This window comes from Pseudorca crassidens, chromosome 12 (assembly GCF_039906515.1).
Source record: "Pseudorca crassidens isolate mPseCra1 chromosome 12, mPseCra1.hap1, whole genome shotgun sequence".
NCBI classification, from domain to species: domain Eukaryota; kingdom Metazoa; phylum Chordata; class Mammalia; order Artiodactyla; family Delphinidae; genus Pseudorca; species Pseudorca crassidens.
Window position 1 is genome coordinate 79,675,035 of NC_090307.1, and position 13,599 is coordinate 79,688,633.

At 49.4% G+C, this 13,599-nt stretch overlaps 1 protein-coding gene across 24 annotated transcripts in view; it reads right to left on the minus strand.

The window, feature by feature from the left end:
• The window catches only part of SPRING1 (SREBF pathway regulator in golgi 1), a 337,705-nt gene that overhangs the window by 104,477 nt on the left and 219,629 nt on the right, over positions 1-13,599 (minus strand). For 15 of the 24 annotated variants that reach the window (XR_010933322.1, XM_067700713.1, XM_067700712.1 and 12 more), the window contains one exon: positions 6,047-6,108. Coding sequence is in view for 17 of the 24 variants with exons in the window: in XM_067700713.1 (XP_067556814.1) it covers positions 6,047-6,108 (62 nt within the window). In the remaining 7 variants the exon portion in view is untranslated. Of the gene's footprint in view, positions 1-253; positions 468-2,747; positions 6,109-7,788; positions 11,020-12,666; positions 12,709-13,599 lie in introns of those variants that run through there. The other 9 variants (XM_067700723.1, XM_067700726.1, XM_067700733.1 and 6 more) reach the window with 4 other exon arrangements.

A 13,599-nucleotide genomic window follows, 5' to 3' on the forward strand; every position in this document is an offset into this window, starting at 1 on the left:
AATTTTCATAAAAATTGTAGCACCCAGTGAATGCTCAGTAACTAACACTCGGTTAGTTCCTGACAAGGCTGTGAGATTAAAAGTGAATTTTTGAAGTCTGCACACCAGAACATACATGGCGAAGTAAGCATGCTCCTTCAGAGGAGGCCCCTGGGAAGCCCGACCCCTGGCCAGACAGGCTGCCCGGACGCAGCGGCCCTGGCACAGTATTTCGGGAGCTGGCTGCTCACTAGTCTTCAGCACCTCGGCAGTTTGTCCTGACGTTTCCTCAGAGACAGGCAGGTCCTTGCTCTTGGAGAGTGGACTTGCTTTCTGGATGGGGCCCAAAGTTAAATGGAGCCCGGTCTGATGAACAAGGTAGGAGATGAAGCTGGCTGGGATCGCTCTGGGTGAGAAAAGATCCGTGATTGCAAAATAACGAGCAGGGATGACTTGCATGGCTTGGAGCCTGGCTCTGAAGGAAATCCCTAGAGAGGAGTTCCAAAAGGGCTTTAAGCATTGAGAGCTTTCCTGGAATAAGAGAGTAAGTCCCTGGAGAGATGACTGTGGCAGGGGAAACACTTGTTTGGAAAGGCAAGTACTGGGATGTTTGTGGTCTCCGTACATTAGAGTTGTATCTTGTAAGATTCATTCATTCATCTATTCAACATTTGTTAAGCAGTAGGCCCTGTACTAGGCACTGGGTGTGGTGCCTATCACGACTTCATCCTTACCCTCAGATTTAGAGCCACAAACAGACATTATTACAACTCATATAAAGGAGCATCTAGACAATACCACTGTGATCTTTGCAAATGGTGCCTCTAGAGTTGTACAGTGCACAACCTGTACAAAGGTACATGGAAGCCTTGCTTGAATGGGAGAAAAAATAAGGGTGTGAGTTATATGTGTAGGGTCAGGGAGACACTTGATCTGGATCATTAAGGAGGTAAAGGAGTTTTCAAGGCAAAAGGGGTGGGGAAAGGGAAAACCAGACTCAGGAACAGTGTGTACCAAAGCACCACGAGGAGTACAAGGTGGGTTCTGAGAATGCTGAGACATCTGGTGGATTTGGGGAGGAGGCAGGCTGGGGCTGAGGGGACTGACTTCCTGCACATGAGTCAAGATCCCCCAGGAGCTTCTGGGGGAGTCAGAGAGGCCCATGAATGTCAGACATTCCATTCCTCTGAGTTGGCCTCATGGCCTCTGCCTGAGGGAAAGATGCAAGAAAGCACACTGGCCTTGGTGTGGCACAGATCAGGTCTGGATCCCAGCTTTGCAGCCTGTAGGCTGTGTGTTCTCCAACCAGTCACTTAACCTCTCTGAGCAGGAGTTTCCTAATCTGCAAAGTGGAGGTCATAATGCTGGGAGTTGGGGGATTCGGCAAGATTCGAAGTCTGAGATGAAATAGGTGTCGTAAAAGTTATTTTCTTTCCTCTCCAAGTTCTGGTCTCTGTCAACTTTTGTTTAGGGGACAGAAACCAATACTTAGGGTGCTGACAGCACCAGCCCTCTGTAGGTTGAGCAGGCAGGAGATTATTCTCTTTAGGAAAGTCTCCCTAGTTGGCCCATTAGCATTAGTGAGCACTTTCTCTGTGTTTAGCACTGCCCTTGCTCCTCAGTGGTTGTTTAAAATGCAAATCTGCCCCTTTGAGTCCCCAGTGCTTGGGGGTAAAAGACGTTTACCAGCGTGTTCCATCTACCCCTGAGTGGAAGGGTGGGGCACAGAGAAACGCGGGTTCCACATCTCACCAGAAAGGGAGGAGGTGGGGATTGCTTCCCCTCCTGCCCCCAGAGATAGCAAGGAAGCTCCTGGGACTGCAGTTTGAAGGAAGAAGGAAAAGATCCCCAAGGGCATATGGAACCCACCCCACAGCTCCCTGCACCGTATTGTGCGGGGTGCATCGTGTGGAGTCCTGCAGACATCCCGCATTCCCTGGGTCGGCTCTGTGCACTGGGCTGGGACTGTAAACACCAGTGAGCCCTCAGGGAGTCACAGTCTGGCTGGGAAACCAAAGTAAACAGATAAGCAAGGCACAGGCCAAGGTGATGTTGTAACGGTAAGCGGTAAGCGTGACGGCTACCTGGTACTGAGCATTTACTGAGTCTGGCCCTGTGTGAAGAACCATGTTACCTATTATCTCCACCTTCAGGTGGCTATTAGGAACCACATTTTGTAGATGAGGAAACTGAGGCTCAGAGGGGTGAAAAATGCCTTGCCCAAGGTCAGAAAGCTAGCAGGTGGCAGAGACTACAAAACCCAAGTTCTCCACTGCTATGTTATTTGGCCGGAACAGGAAAATCGGCCCACATGTCTGAGTTCAAGTGAGGGATTTTCCTCTGTTACCTTTCATTGCCTTTCACTGTAGCATCTTGGAAACAAAACCTGCCAAGCCTCTATTGTCTCATTCATGATGAGGGAGGCACCAGAAACCCTCAGAGGTCCCCTCTTAACCACAGGATTCTTCCCAAGACACCCACCCTACTGCAATGTCTTCCCTTCTGTGTGAGTGAGTGTCTAACATGGGAGAGAGAGAATATGAAATAAGAAATACTGTAACATAAAAATATGTATGAAATAAAGCCTCCCTTTAGGTGCAAAATGTGGAATCATGCAAATCTTCCCAGTTTAAAAAAAAAGGCATCAGTAATTGCATCATTTCAAAGCCCAATGGCTTGAGTGAAATTTAACCGGTGGCGCATAGCGGCCATGTGTTAGAGACATTTTAATGGATATAAACAGACAGGCTCGCCACCCCTTTCAGGGCTATGCTTGAATTCGTTGAGGTTTTAATTATGTAAAGATTTTCAAGAATACATTCCTTTTAAAACTGTGACCTCCCTCATGACTGTTGGTGCATGTATATAAAAATATGTAACCCATATAAATTATGGCTTCCCATATGGCTCCTTCTATGACTTAGCTGCATGCAAAGAACTGCCGTCTAGCTATCAAATAGTAATCAAATCCTTACTGTATGGAGTCCAAACCCCACAGCAGCACCAAATGCAAGTTGTCCCCTCCTTTCCCCCGTTCTCTCATCCCCCATTCCAAACTCCAAGACTGCATTTGCTCTCTCATTTTCCCAGCTCTTAGTTATGTAGATGAAAGAAGTTTCTCTACAGAGTCTTCTCCCCCTTCCTCACTTGTCCCATCCCGTGTCTGTACTGAATGGAGATTCTACTGAGTCTACAGGGTTAAGGACTTAGACCTGGGCTGGCAAACACTCTGACGGAAGAAAGGGAAGGAGGTAGAAACACCAGCATTGGAGGTTGTAGACTCCAGTCCGTGATCACCCCTTAGTCTTATCTCTTTGCACTCTCCCCTGGGCCCCACTATACCTTGCTGACAGCCATTCCTGGGTAGGGGTAATTCCCCAACACGCCCACCGCCCACCCTAGGCTGCCCCCTCTGCCTGGCCTGCCCATCTGCTCCTTCTTCACGAGTCAGCTCTTGCATGGTCTCTTCTATGTCCCTTCCCCAGTGCCCCCAGCCACACTTAGCCCCTCCTTTCTCTGGAGTCCACCCTTCACACACCCACATTCTTGACAACCACCTGCAAAGGTTCGTTTATAGTTCAGTTTTATCTCTAGGTGGTGAGCTCCCAGAGATCGAGGACGAACTCAGTTTCATGCCTCGATCCTCAGCACTGAGCCCTGCATACGTAGTAGGTGCTCCATATCTATCGCTACATAACAGATGCCCAGGAAAGGCTTCTGGAATCGCACAGAATTGAAAAGGAGAGTGAAAACGAAACATTCCAAGCTTGGGGACGGATATTCCCCTGGGAAAGGCATAGCCAAGGCGACTGCCCAGTTCCTCATTTGTAGCTCTCTTGTACATTCTGGGTGAGTAAGCAGGCACCCTTGGTGTGCTCTATCTCCAAAGATGGCTGAGCAAACAAATCCCATCTCACATGCTCTTTTGCAGTCAGCGTTGCCCCTGCTCCCATCCAAAGGCAGGGTTATCTCCTCTCTGATTGAATCAGGGCTGGCCTCAGAATAGAACACAGCAGAAGTTAGGCTGGTCAGCTTCCAGCCCTCAGCCCTCAGAGGCCTTGCAGCTTCTATTTTCACCATGTCAAGAAGCCCAAGCTATCCTGCTGGAAAGGCCACACGGAGGAAAACCAAGCACCCCAGCTGACAGCCAACACCAACTACCAAACAGATGAGGGAGGACATCTTGGATCTTTTAGCCCCAGCCAAGATCCCAGCAGAGTGCAGCCACATAAGATGAAGAACTGGGCCCCATCTGAATTCCTGATCCACAGAATCATAAGCAATAAAATAGCTGCTATTTTAAGCCACTGTGTCATGGGATGGTTTCTTATGCAGCAATAGATAACTGATACGTTAAGTTTTTTCTGAGTAAGCAAACAAATTGGTGGTGGGGGGTTTTGTGGCTTCTGAGCTGGGAGTTAGAGAGGGTATGACTAGAATTCAAGCTTTTCTATTTGTTTTTAGCTTTAAAATATAGAGGCACCCCTTAACCCAGTGATCACAGTTAACCCCATCACCAGAATGGGGCAAATTGTTAAGGAGGCATTGAGAAGAATGCAGGACATTTCTGTGATCGTCCAGTTGAAAGTGTATAACCTGAAAGTAATCATGAAGAAATATCTGACAAACCAAAACTGAGGGGCATTCTACAACTAACTGACCACTTCTCTTAAAAATCGTCAATGTTTTCAAAGACAGAAAAACTAAGGAACTCTTCTAGATTGAAAGAGGCTGAGAGATATGACAACCGAATGCCATATGGGGTTCAGAGTTTCCTTTTGTTATAAAGGACATTCTAGGGACAAATGGCAAGATCTGAATACAGTTTGTAGATTAGATTATAATGCTGTCTCAGTGTTAATTACCTGATTTTGGTAATTACATTGTAAGATATCATATTGTAAGAGAATGTCATTTGTTTTTAGGAAATACACGCTGAAGTATTTAAATAGAATTTTTTTTTTTTTTTTTTTTATATTTAATCATTCCTTGACTTTCCCTCCTATGGCATAACTCTTGGGCCTAGCCGCTCCGCCGCATGTGGGATCTTCCCGGACCGGGGCACGAACCCGTGTCCGCTGCATCGGCAGGCAGACTCTCAAGCACTGCGCCACCAGGGAAGCCCCACGCTGAAGTATTTAGAGGTAAAAGAGGTGTTCTGTCTGCAGCTTACTGTGAAACGGTTCTGAAAAAAAATACATCTTTCTCTCCTATATATCTATCTAGAGAGAAACAGGAAAGAATAAAGCAAATGTGATGAAGCGTTTACATTTGGAGAATCCAGGTGAAGGGTATATGGGAATTCTTTGTACTGCTCTTGCAACATTTCTGTAAGCCCAAAATTATATTCAAATAAAAAGTAATAAAGAAAAAGAAAGAAGCAAATTGTGGTGGGCGCATGGTTGCCCCCAAAGAGGAAAAAGTGATCCCCTCTGGGGGCAGAACTGTCCCTGGAAATGCCTGACTCCGAGCTGACTTCTGCTCCTTTCCCATCTCCCTCTCACGGCACGCAGGGGACAGGGAGCCAACGGCCAGCCTGGGCTACCGCTAAACTTGCCCCCCCACCCTCACTCACGCCCAGGGTTCTCTGAAGGCAGGGCTGGGTTTTGGACTGTTCACAGCGAGAATCCACAGGCTCTGAGGGGACTGCTAGGGAACGCTTTCCCTGGGAGCTCCCGGGAGCCCACGGCCATGGAGTCACAGCTCCGCCTTCCTTGCCCATCTGGATTTGGAAGATTCCAGTCAGAGCCACAAAGTAGAGGATAATGGAGATGAGGGGCTAGAGCAGCCGCCCTCTGTCAGGAAGCGTTATTGAGAGCACCACCTGGGGTGGTCTCGCTGTTTTACCTGCCAGGGCCAGGCAGGGGTGAGAGGAGAGGATCTTTATGGCCCAGAAGAAGGGCAGCGTGGGTGGCACTGGGATTCGGGCCAACCGAGGCTCCCGGGCTGAGCAATGCCAACCGGGCATGTTTCTGGGCAGAGCTTCCTTCCGGAGGGGAGCTGGCTGAGCAGGAAAGAGCCAGGAGTTTGGAATCCGAGAGAGCCGGGAGGGCAGCCTCTGACTCACCCCTTCCTGGTTGGGTGGCACTGGCGGGGAGACATCTCATAGCGCTGGGTGAAGGCCCCCATCTGCAAGGGAAATGATCAGACACACATTGAGATGTGAATGAAGTGTTAAGACAGTGCCTGGCACAAAGGAGCATCAGAGCTTCAATTCCACCCATGCTTACAGAGCACAGACTCAGAGCCAGGCACAGTGGGGTGCTTGAGGGGCCTGCCCTCTGACCCCGAGAATGGACGCAAGGCCCTCCACTCTTGCCCCTTCACACTGATCTTCCCCCTCTTCCATGCCAGCACCACCACCAAAGCCCAGGTGCTAGAGCGTTTCTGGGTTCAAATATGAGCCTCTCCTCTGAGTGACTGAGGTTAAGTTATCTAACCTGTATGTGCCTTGGTTTCCCCACTTGGAACTGGGCACAGAAATAGCATCCACCTTTTAGATTCTTCTGGCTATCAGCTGAATCCATCCTTGCAAACTAAATAATAGCAGTGAATGCTCGTATAGCAGTTACTACACGCCAGACACAGACCCACACTTTTTATTAGTATCACCCCCATTTCAGAGATGAGGAAGGTGAGGCACTGCGATCCTGCATAATTTGTCCACGATCACAGAGAGAAGAGGCAGAGCTGGGATCTGTGTTCCTAAGCCCTGCTGTCTCCTGCCATGGGCATACAGTAAGTGCTCAATTCATGCCTGCTGTTACTAATGCTCTGAGACGGGGCCAGCTTCACCGATGCACCACCTGCACAGTTCCACAGGGCCTGGCACTTAGAAGGGTGACGCTTGTTAATGCTCTGTCGCTGTCTTGAAATTCTCAATAACTTTAACAAGGGGCCCCACATCTTCATTTTGCACTGGACCCCGAAAACTCCGTAGCTGGTCTTGCTCAGAATCTTACAGGAGGTGACCACCTCCTCCTCTTTCTTCCTCCCCGACCTAGACTGTGAGGTACCTTATCTCTCCATCCACCCTACTCCATGTCTGGCAGGTAGCAGGTGCTCCCCTTCTGGCCGAGAGGGACAGAGGTGGCCAGAGTCACAGCTGTTGTCCCCACCCCTACCTCCTCTCAACACCCCAAAAAGAGCTTCCAGCCCAGGGAACCTCAGGAACTGTCAGGGAAGAAACTTTCCTTGAAGCGTGCAGGGACTCTGGCCGGCGGCCACCAGAACCAGGTCTTTCCTGAATGGCAGGGGGAGGGAGGTGCAGCCAGAAAACACTGTAGCTCACTGCAGCTGGGGAATCCCAGCCGGCCTGAAAGACCCTAATAAACAGTTAATTATGATGCTGGCTCTGTAAACAGTGGCAGTGAGACCCAGCATAATGTGTAATTATGCCGGTTGGAGCTGGAGCTGGGCAGCGTTTTCTCCAGCAATGCTGGAGGGAATGCAGATCTCAGGGCAGGCTTGTGGTCAGGGCACAAAGGTAAACAAGACCTTCCCTAAAGGCAGACAGGACTCAGTCCAAATGTTCAAGTACGGCAATGACGGTGGTTAAAAGAATTATTTTCCTTTTTATAAAGGGAGCAGGTAGTGGGGAGGGGGAGGGGAGGAACAGACATTTGTGCAGCACCTACTATGCGTGAGACTTGGCTTGGGGCCAGGCAGGAGGGGGCTTGGACATTTCTGGAACTGGATGTCATGCCCCTCCCCTCCCTGCCTGCCTGCCCTCCCCTCCTCCACACACATTTCTAATAACTGATATTTTAAAAATTGAGGTGAAATTCACATAACATAAAATTAACCCTGTTAAAAGTGTACAATTTGGCGGCCTTTAGTACATGCACAACTTCTTTTTCATTAAATTGAAACTAACACAGTTTAGTTAGTTTCAGATGTACAGCAAAGTGATTCAGTTATACATATATACAGTTCTTCCTATTCTTTTCCATTATAGGTTATTACAAGACATTGAAAATAGTTCCCTGTGCTATACAGTAAGTCCTCATTGTTTATTTTATATAGTGTAGTACCTTCACAATCTTCTGCAACCATTATCTCTATCAAGTTCCAAAACATTTTCATCACCCCAAAAGGAAACCCTGTACCTGTTACTCACTTACCCCCTGGGCGCCACTAATTTCCTTTCTGTCCCTATGGATTTGCCTACTCTGGACATTTTATATAAACGGAACCATATCACACGTGACCTTTGGGGACTGGCTTCTTTCACGTTGCCTCATGCTTTCCAGGTTCACCCACGTGGGAGCACGCACCAACACTTTATTACTTTTTATGGTTGAATAATACTCCATTGTCTGGATAGGCCACGTTTGGTTTATCCATTGGTAGATATGGGGTTGTTTCTACTTTTTGGCTTTTATAAATAATGCTATGAACATTTGTGGACACGTTTTTGTATGGTCATGTTTTCAGTTCCCTTGGGTGTGTGTATATATATACGTATATCTCATGACCTAGGAGTGGGACTGCTGGGTCATAGGGTCCCCCTGTATTGAGCTTTGTGCTGCTTTCTATGACACCTGTACCATTTTTCATTCCCATAAGTAATGCACAAATGTTCCAATACCTCCCCACCATTGCCAACACTTTTCTTTCTTTCATTTTTAAAATAATCACTGATTTCTCACGGGGGCTGAGGTAAGCTCCCGTCTGCCACTGGGGCTGAAACACAGAGCCATGTCTTCTGGAATTACAGGAAAGCCCTATAAAGGCCAGAGTGCAGGATGAACAATTTGGGTCCCCCCGAAATAATTCATCACACAGAAAGAGACAGATAAAAACAGCAGCTCCAAACTACACCAGGGGCCTGGTGAGGATTTCAACACGGCAAGCTGCCCCCAGGTGCCGTGTGGGTACCATGGGGGGAAACGGCTGTGTGTGGACTTGAGAGATAGCCTAGACCCTTGGAGCCCCGCCAGCTTTGCCACGGACACCTCTGCCTGACTGTCACTGAGGGAGGCGATGTTTTGCCAGCTCTGCCGGAGCACTGATGGCCTGAGGGACCTGGCACAGGGCGACGCTGACAAAACGAGGGGCCACTCGGGTACTGGCAGGTGGTGGGAACAGGGCCAGCTTGTGTGAATAGTCACATGACTTCTCCCACCCGCGAAGGAACCAAGAACAGCCATGCCTTGCTTCACTGTGCGTCGCAGGTACTGCATTTTTTAACAAATGGAAGGTTTGTGGCAACCCTGTGTCAAGCAAGTCTATCGGCGCCATTTTTCCAACAGCATTTACTCACTTCCTGTCTCTGTCACATTTTGGTAATTCTCGTCATATTTCAAACTTTGTTATTATTATATATCTATTATGGTGATCTGTGATCAGTGATCAGTGATCTTTGATGTGACTAAAGGGAAAAGATTACAACCCACTGAAGGCTCAGATGATGGTTAGCATTTTTTAACAGTAAAGTATTTTTTAGTTCAGGTATGCACATTGCACACTTAATAGACTACAGTATAGTGTAAATGTAATTTTTATATGCACTGGGAAACCAAAAGATTTATGTGCCTCGCTTTATTTCAATATTCACCTTACTGTGGTGCTCTGGAACGAAACCCACAATATCTCAGAGGTCTGTACTACTGCATCATGCTTGCAAGGGAAGAGAACCAGAAACCTTTGGCAAACAGCACTAGTGACTCCCATGTGTAACTGACTGCAAATAATGTGTTGTTTATAACGTATTGATATGTAAGTAATAATTACAGTGGTGTTTACGAGTGCTTTCTATGTACCGTGGACTGAGCTAAATGCATCATTTCATGAATTCTCACGGCAATCCTGGGGTGTAGGCATTATGATCTCTAATGATTCTTGTCTGTTATTTAGGATGCTTTAGGCTGCAAGTTACAGACAACACAACTTAGGCTCAAATGGCCTTAAACACTAAAAGTCATCATTTCACATAATAAGAAATCCGAGGAAGGGCACACTCTGGGCGTGATGCTGGTGGCTGCATGATATCCTCAAGGTCACCATTTCTTCCCATCTCAGACTTGACATCCTCAGGGTTGACTTCGTCTCAGGCTGCAGGATTTGCAATGTCACCATGATTGTCCAGCATCACCTTCTTATGAGGGAGGAGGAGTTTTCCCAGAAGCCCCAGCAGACGTTCCCGTGTGTCTCCTTGGCTGTCATTGGATCACGTAACCACTGGGGAACCAATCACAGCAAGAGAAATGGGAGCCCCATGCCTGACATCCTCACTTGGGTAGAACACACTTTGGGGAGGTGGGAGGGGTGGGGTTAAGCACGGTGAACAGATCCAGGGTTTGAACCCGGAGCTGCCTTCCTCTTGACCTCCTGGATATTCAGGAAAGCAGCCCTGGCAAGGGTGGTCCTGAAACCTCCAGCCCAGTCACTCTCCACTCCTGATTTCCTTTTTAGCCATGGTTTCCAACACCTGGGCAACATCCTCCTTCAGTCCCCCCTGCGCCCCACGCGCCAGTGTCCAGCCAAGCAGTGACCCCGCACGTCCATTCCAATCAGCCAGCCCAGCTCAGAGCCAGCCAGAGAACTTTCCGTCCTGCTCCTGATCATGTGTCCACCCGCATCAGCCTTTCCTGACTGCCCGCAGGGCTGAGGCCTCTCAGAACTGCTCCTGTGCAGTCAGACATATCTGGCTGATCAGCAGTTCTGGGCGGAGGCCAGCAGGGGCAAGGGCCTTTTGGATCCTGTCTGTCCACATGCATCAGCTGTTCCCAGCCAGTGGCTCCAGCACTGTCGGGCAACACGGCTGGGCCTGGCCCCATCAGTGGAGGGGGCCATGAGATTAGCACCCTGCCTCTCTCGTTTGGGAGGCTGAAGCCTGAGATTGGGCGAAGGCGATGGACAATGGCGGTAAGGGTTTGGGAGGAGTAAGAGGAAGGAAGTCAGAGGAAGAAAAAAAAGAAGAGAGAGAGAAACACCAGGGGATTCTGAGACAGCAGAGACCTCATCTTGGTCCGGTTTGCATCCACAACACCTAGCAGGGCGCCTGGTACAAAGCAGGGAAGAGTTGGTTCAACCGGCCTGCGAAACAGAAGAGAGAGACAAGATGCTGAGCGAGGAGGGGAGGGACGTGGAGAGAGACACAGAGAACAACAGAGCAGGGCAGGAAGGGGTGAGTACAACCCGTCTTGTTTGTCTTTCCATCCTGTCACTCTCACAGCCCCCGGTTTACTGTAGCTGCTCCACAAATGTTTATTTATCTTGCTGAACCAAGCGAAGAGGAGGAGAGGGGACCCAGAGTCGGAGAGGAAAGGAGACAGAAGGAAGAAAAGCCTGGGGTAGGGGGCTCCGGGGGGAGAGACATTGAGAGAGAGAGGGAAAGGGGAGGGGAGGTTAGTAATCAGGAAAGAGAACAGGCAGGACCAACCCAGCAAAGGAATTGGAAGCAAAGAGGTGAGGCAGGCAATGGGAGCTGGGGCAGGCTCAGCCCTTTGAGGAAAATGCACATTAGCAAACGTGCTGGGATCGACAAGTGCCAACAGGTCCATCGCAGAGTTAAAAAGTGCTACATCTGTCAGGGTTTCAATCTTTAAGTCAGCACTTTCCTTCTCCTTCTCCCAGAATGCTGGGATTCTGCAACTGTGGTCTTTTCCGCGCGTCTCCTGCAAGCATGTGGGGCTTGTCGTGGAGCCCTCACACTTCCAGGGAGGCTGGGAGGGTGGGGTGAGCACGTCAGGAGGCTCCATGGGTCTGCGGGGAGGGGGTGTGCGGCTGCCCCGACGGCAGCTGTTGCAGGGGTGTCCTGCGGAAGGAGGGCACGGGAATGCAGGTAAGGTTTTCAGCAGACACTGGGAGGACCCAAGGCAATGAAGCTCTGTATGTACTGGGTTGAATAGGGTCCCCCCCAAATTCATGTCCATTGGTAACCTCAGAGTGTGACCTTAGTTGGAAATATGGTCAAAGACCTGGAAATGAAATCACCCTGGGTTTATGCTGGGCCCTAAATCTGATGACTGGTGTCTTATAAGAAGAGGAGAGGATGCAGAGACAAAAAGAGAGGAAGGTGATGGGAAGACAGAGGCAGAGATTGGAGTGATGCAAACACAAGCCAAGAAATGCCAAGGATTGCCTGGAGCCACCAGGAGCTGAGAGAGAGGCAGGGAACCGACTCTCCCCGAAAGCCTCCAAAAGGAACCAAAGCCTGCTGACACCCCGATTTTGGACTTCTGGCCTCCAGAACCGTGAGAGAATCCTTTCTGTTGTTTTACACCACTGAGTTCCTGGTAACTTGTTACAGCAGCCCCAGGAGACTAATACAACCTCCTGTCCTTGGGGGACCCATTTTGCCTGCTCTTGGGTCTGACGGGATGACGGCACAACTGTTACAGATAAGGAAGGGTTCCCGGCCCTCAAACCTGGTCCTGTCCAGTCTCCAGAGCTGGAGAGTGACTTGTTTTCTCACCACCTGGGAATCATGTTTATTCTCTCCTCTCCAAAACTCAGGTCCCTGCTCTGGCAGCTGAAGGATGTCTCCGTTGGCTGGGGCGGGGTGGGGGGCACTCTCATCCAGCTGTGCATGCAGGGGCTAAGGGAGGCGAAGGAAACCACCAGACCTCAGAGGACCTGGGTGCCGGAGAGGGGCTACCTCTGGGTGCTCTTTAAGCAAAAGCTACGATCTCTGACAGTCCTGGGCTCCTATCCTGCGACTTCCAAGGTATGTGAGCTTACCTTGGTCTTGCCTTCAACTCTGGCCTTTCAAAACAGCCTCATCTGTAAAACGAGAGAGAAAATCCCTACTTCGTGCGGTCATTGGGAGAATTAAAGAAGAAAATGTACAAGAACAACTTAGACGAGGCCTTCGGAAACGGTGATGAGAAAGATGAAAACCTTTCCAAGCCTGTTTGTGTCTGGCCCTGAGTGGTTACAGTGGGCCATAAAGAAAGATGGCCCCTGTCCTTTAGTAATATTGGAAGACTGCCACAAACGTGTGAAATTATTAGAAAGCCATTAAAATACACAACAGTAGCAAGTGACTGGGATTTAGTGCAGCCTGACTGGGATCAGGTCTTACAGGGGGTCACAGAGGCGGTAGGAAGAGTAGGATGACTAACTCATCCAAGTTTGCCTGGGACTTGCCCGGGTTAAGCACTGGAAGTTCCACATCCTGGGCCAATGGGGAGGGCTGGTCACTCTGTGTGGAGGAGGTAACTTCACACAGGCCTTGAAGGAATTATTCATTCATTCATTCATTCATTCTCTGAACATCGGTTGAGACTCACCATAGGCCAGGCTCTTTGAGGCACTGGGCACACTGGACACAGCCCCTGCCTCCAGAGCGCTCGCATAGGCATACTTGCACGCACACCTACTGGGTGCCAGGCACTCAGGTGCAGTAACAGCAAAGATAAGTGATGTCGTTTCTCATCTCAAGATGCTCACATCTACTTGGGGAGAGGATGGCAGGTAATTCCCTCCAGTGCGGGAAGGGCTGCTGCAGAATTTGGTGACTGGATAGGCCTCAGGAGAGAAAAGGGACTCCCAACCCTATTAGGGCGGGGGGTGGGGTTCAAGGAGTCTTCTGGAAAGAGGTGGCGCTGAGAGGTGGCAGGAGCTGGTCAGAGGAATAGGGAAGGGTGTTGAGGCAAAAGGATCGGCTGGAAC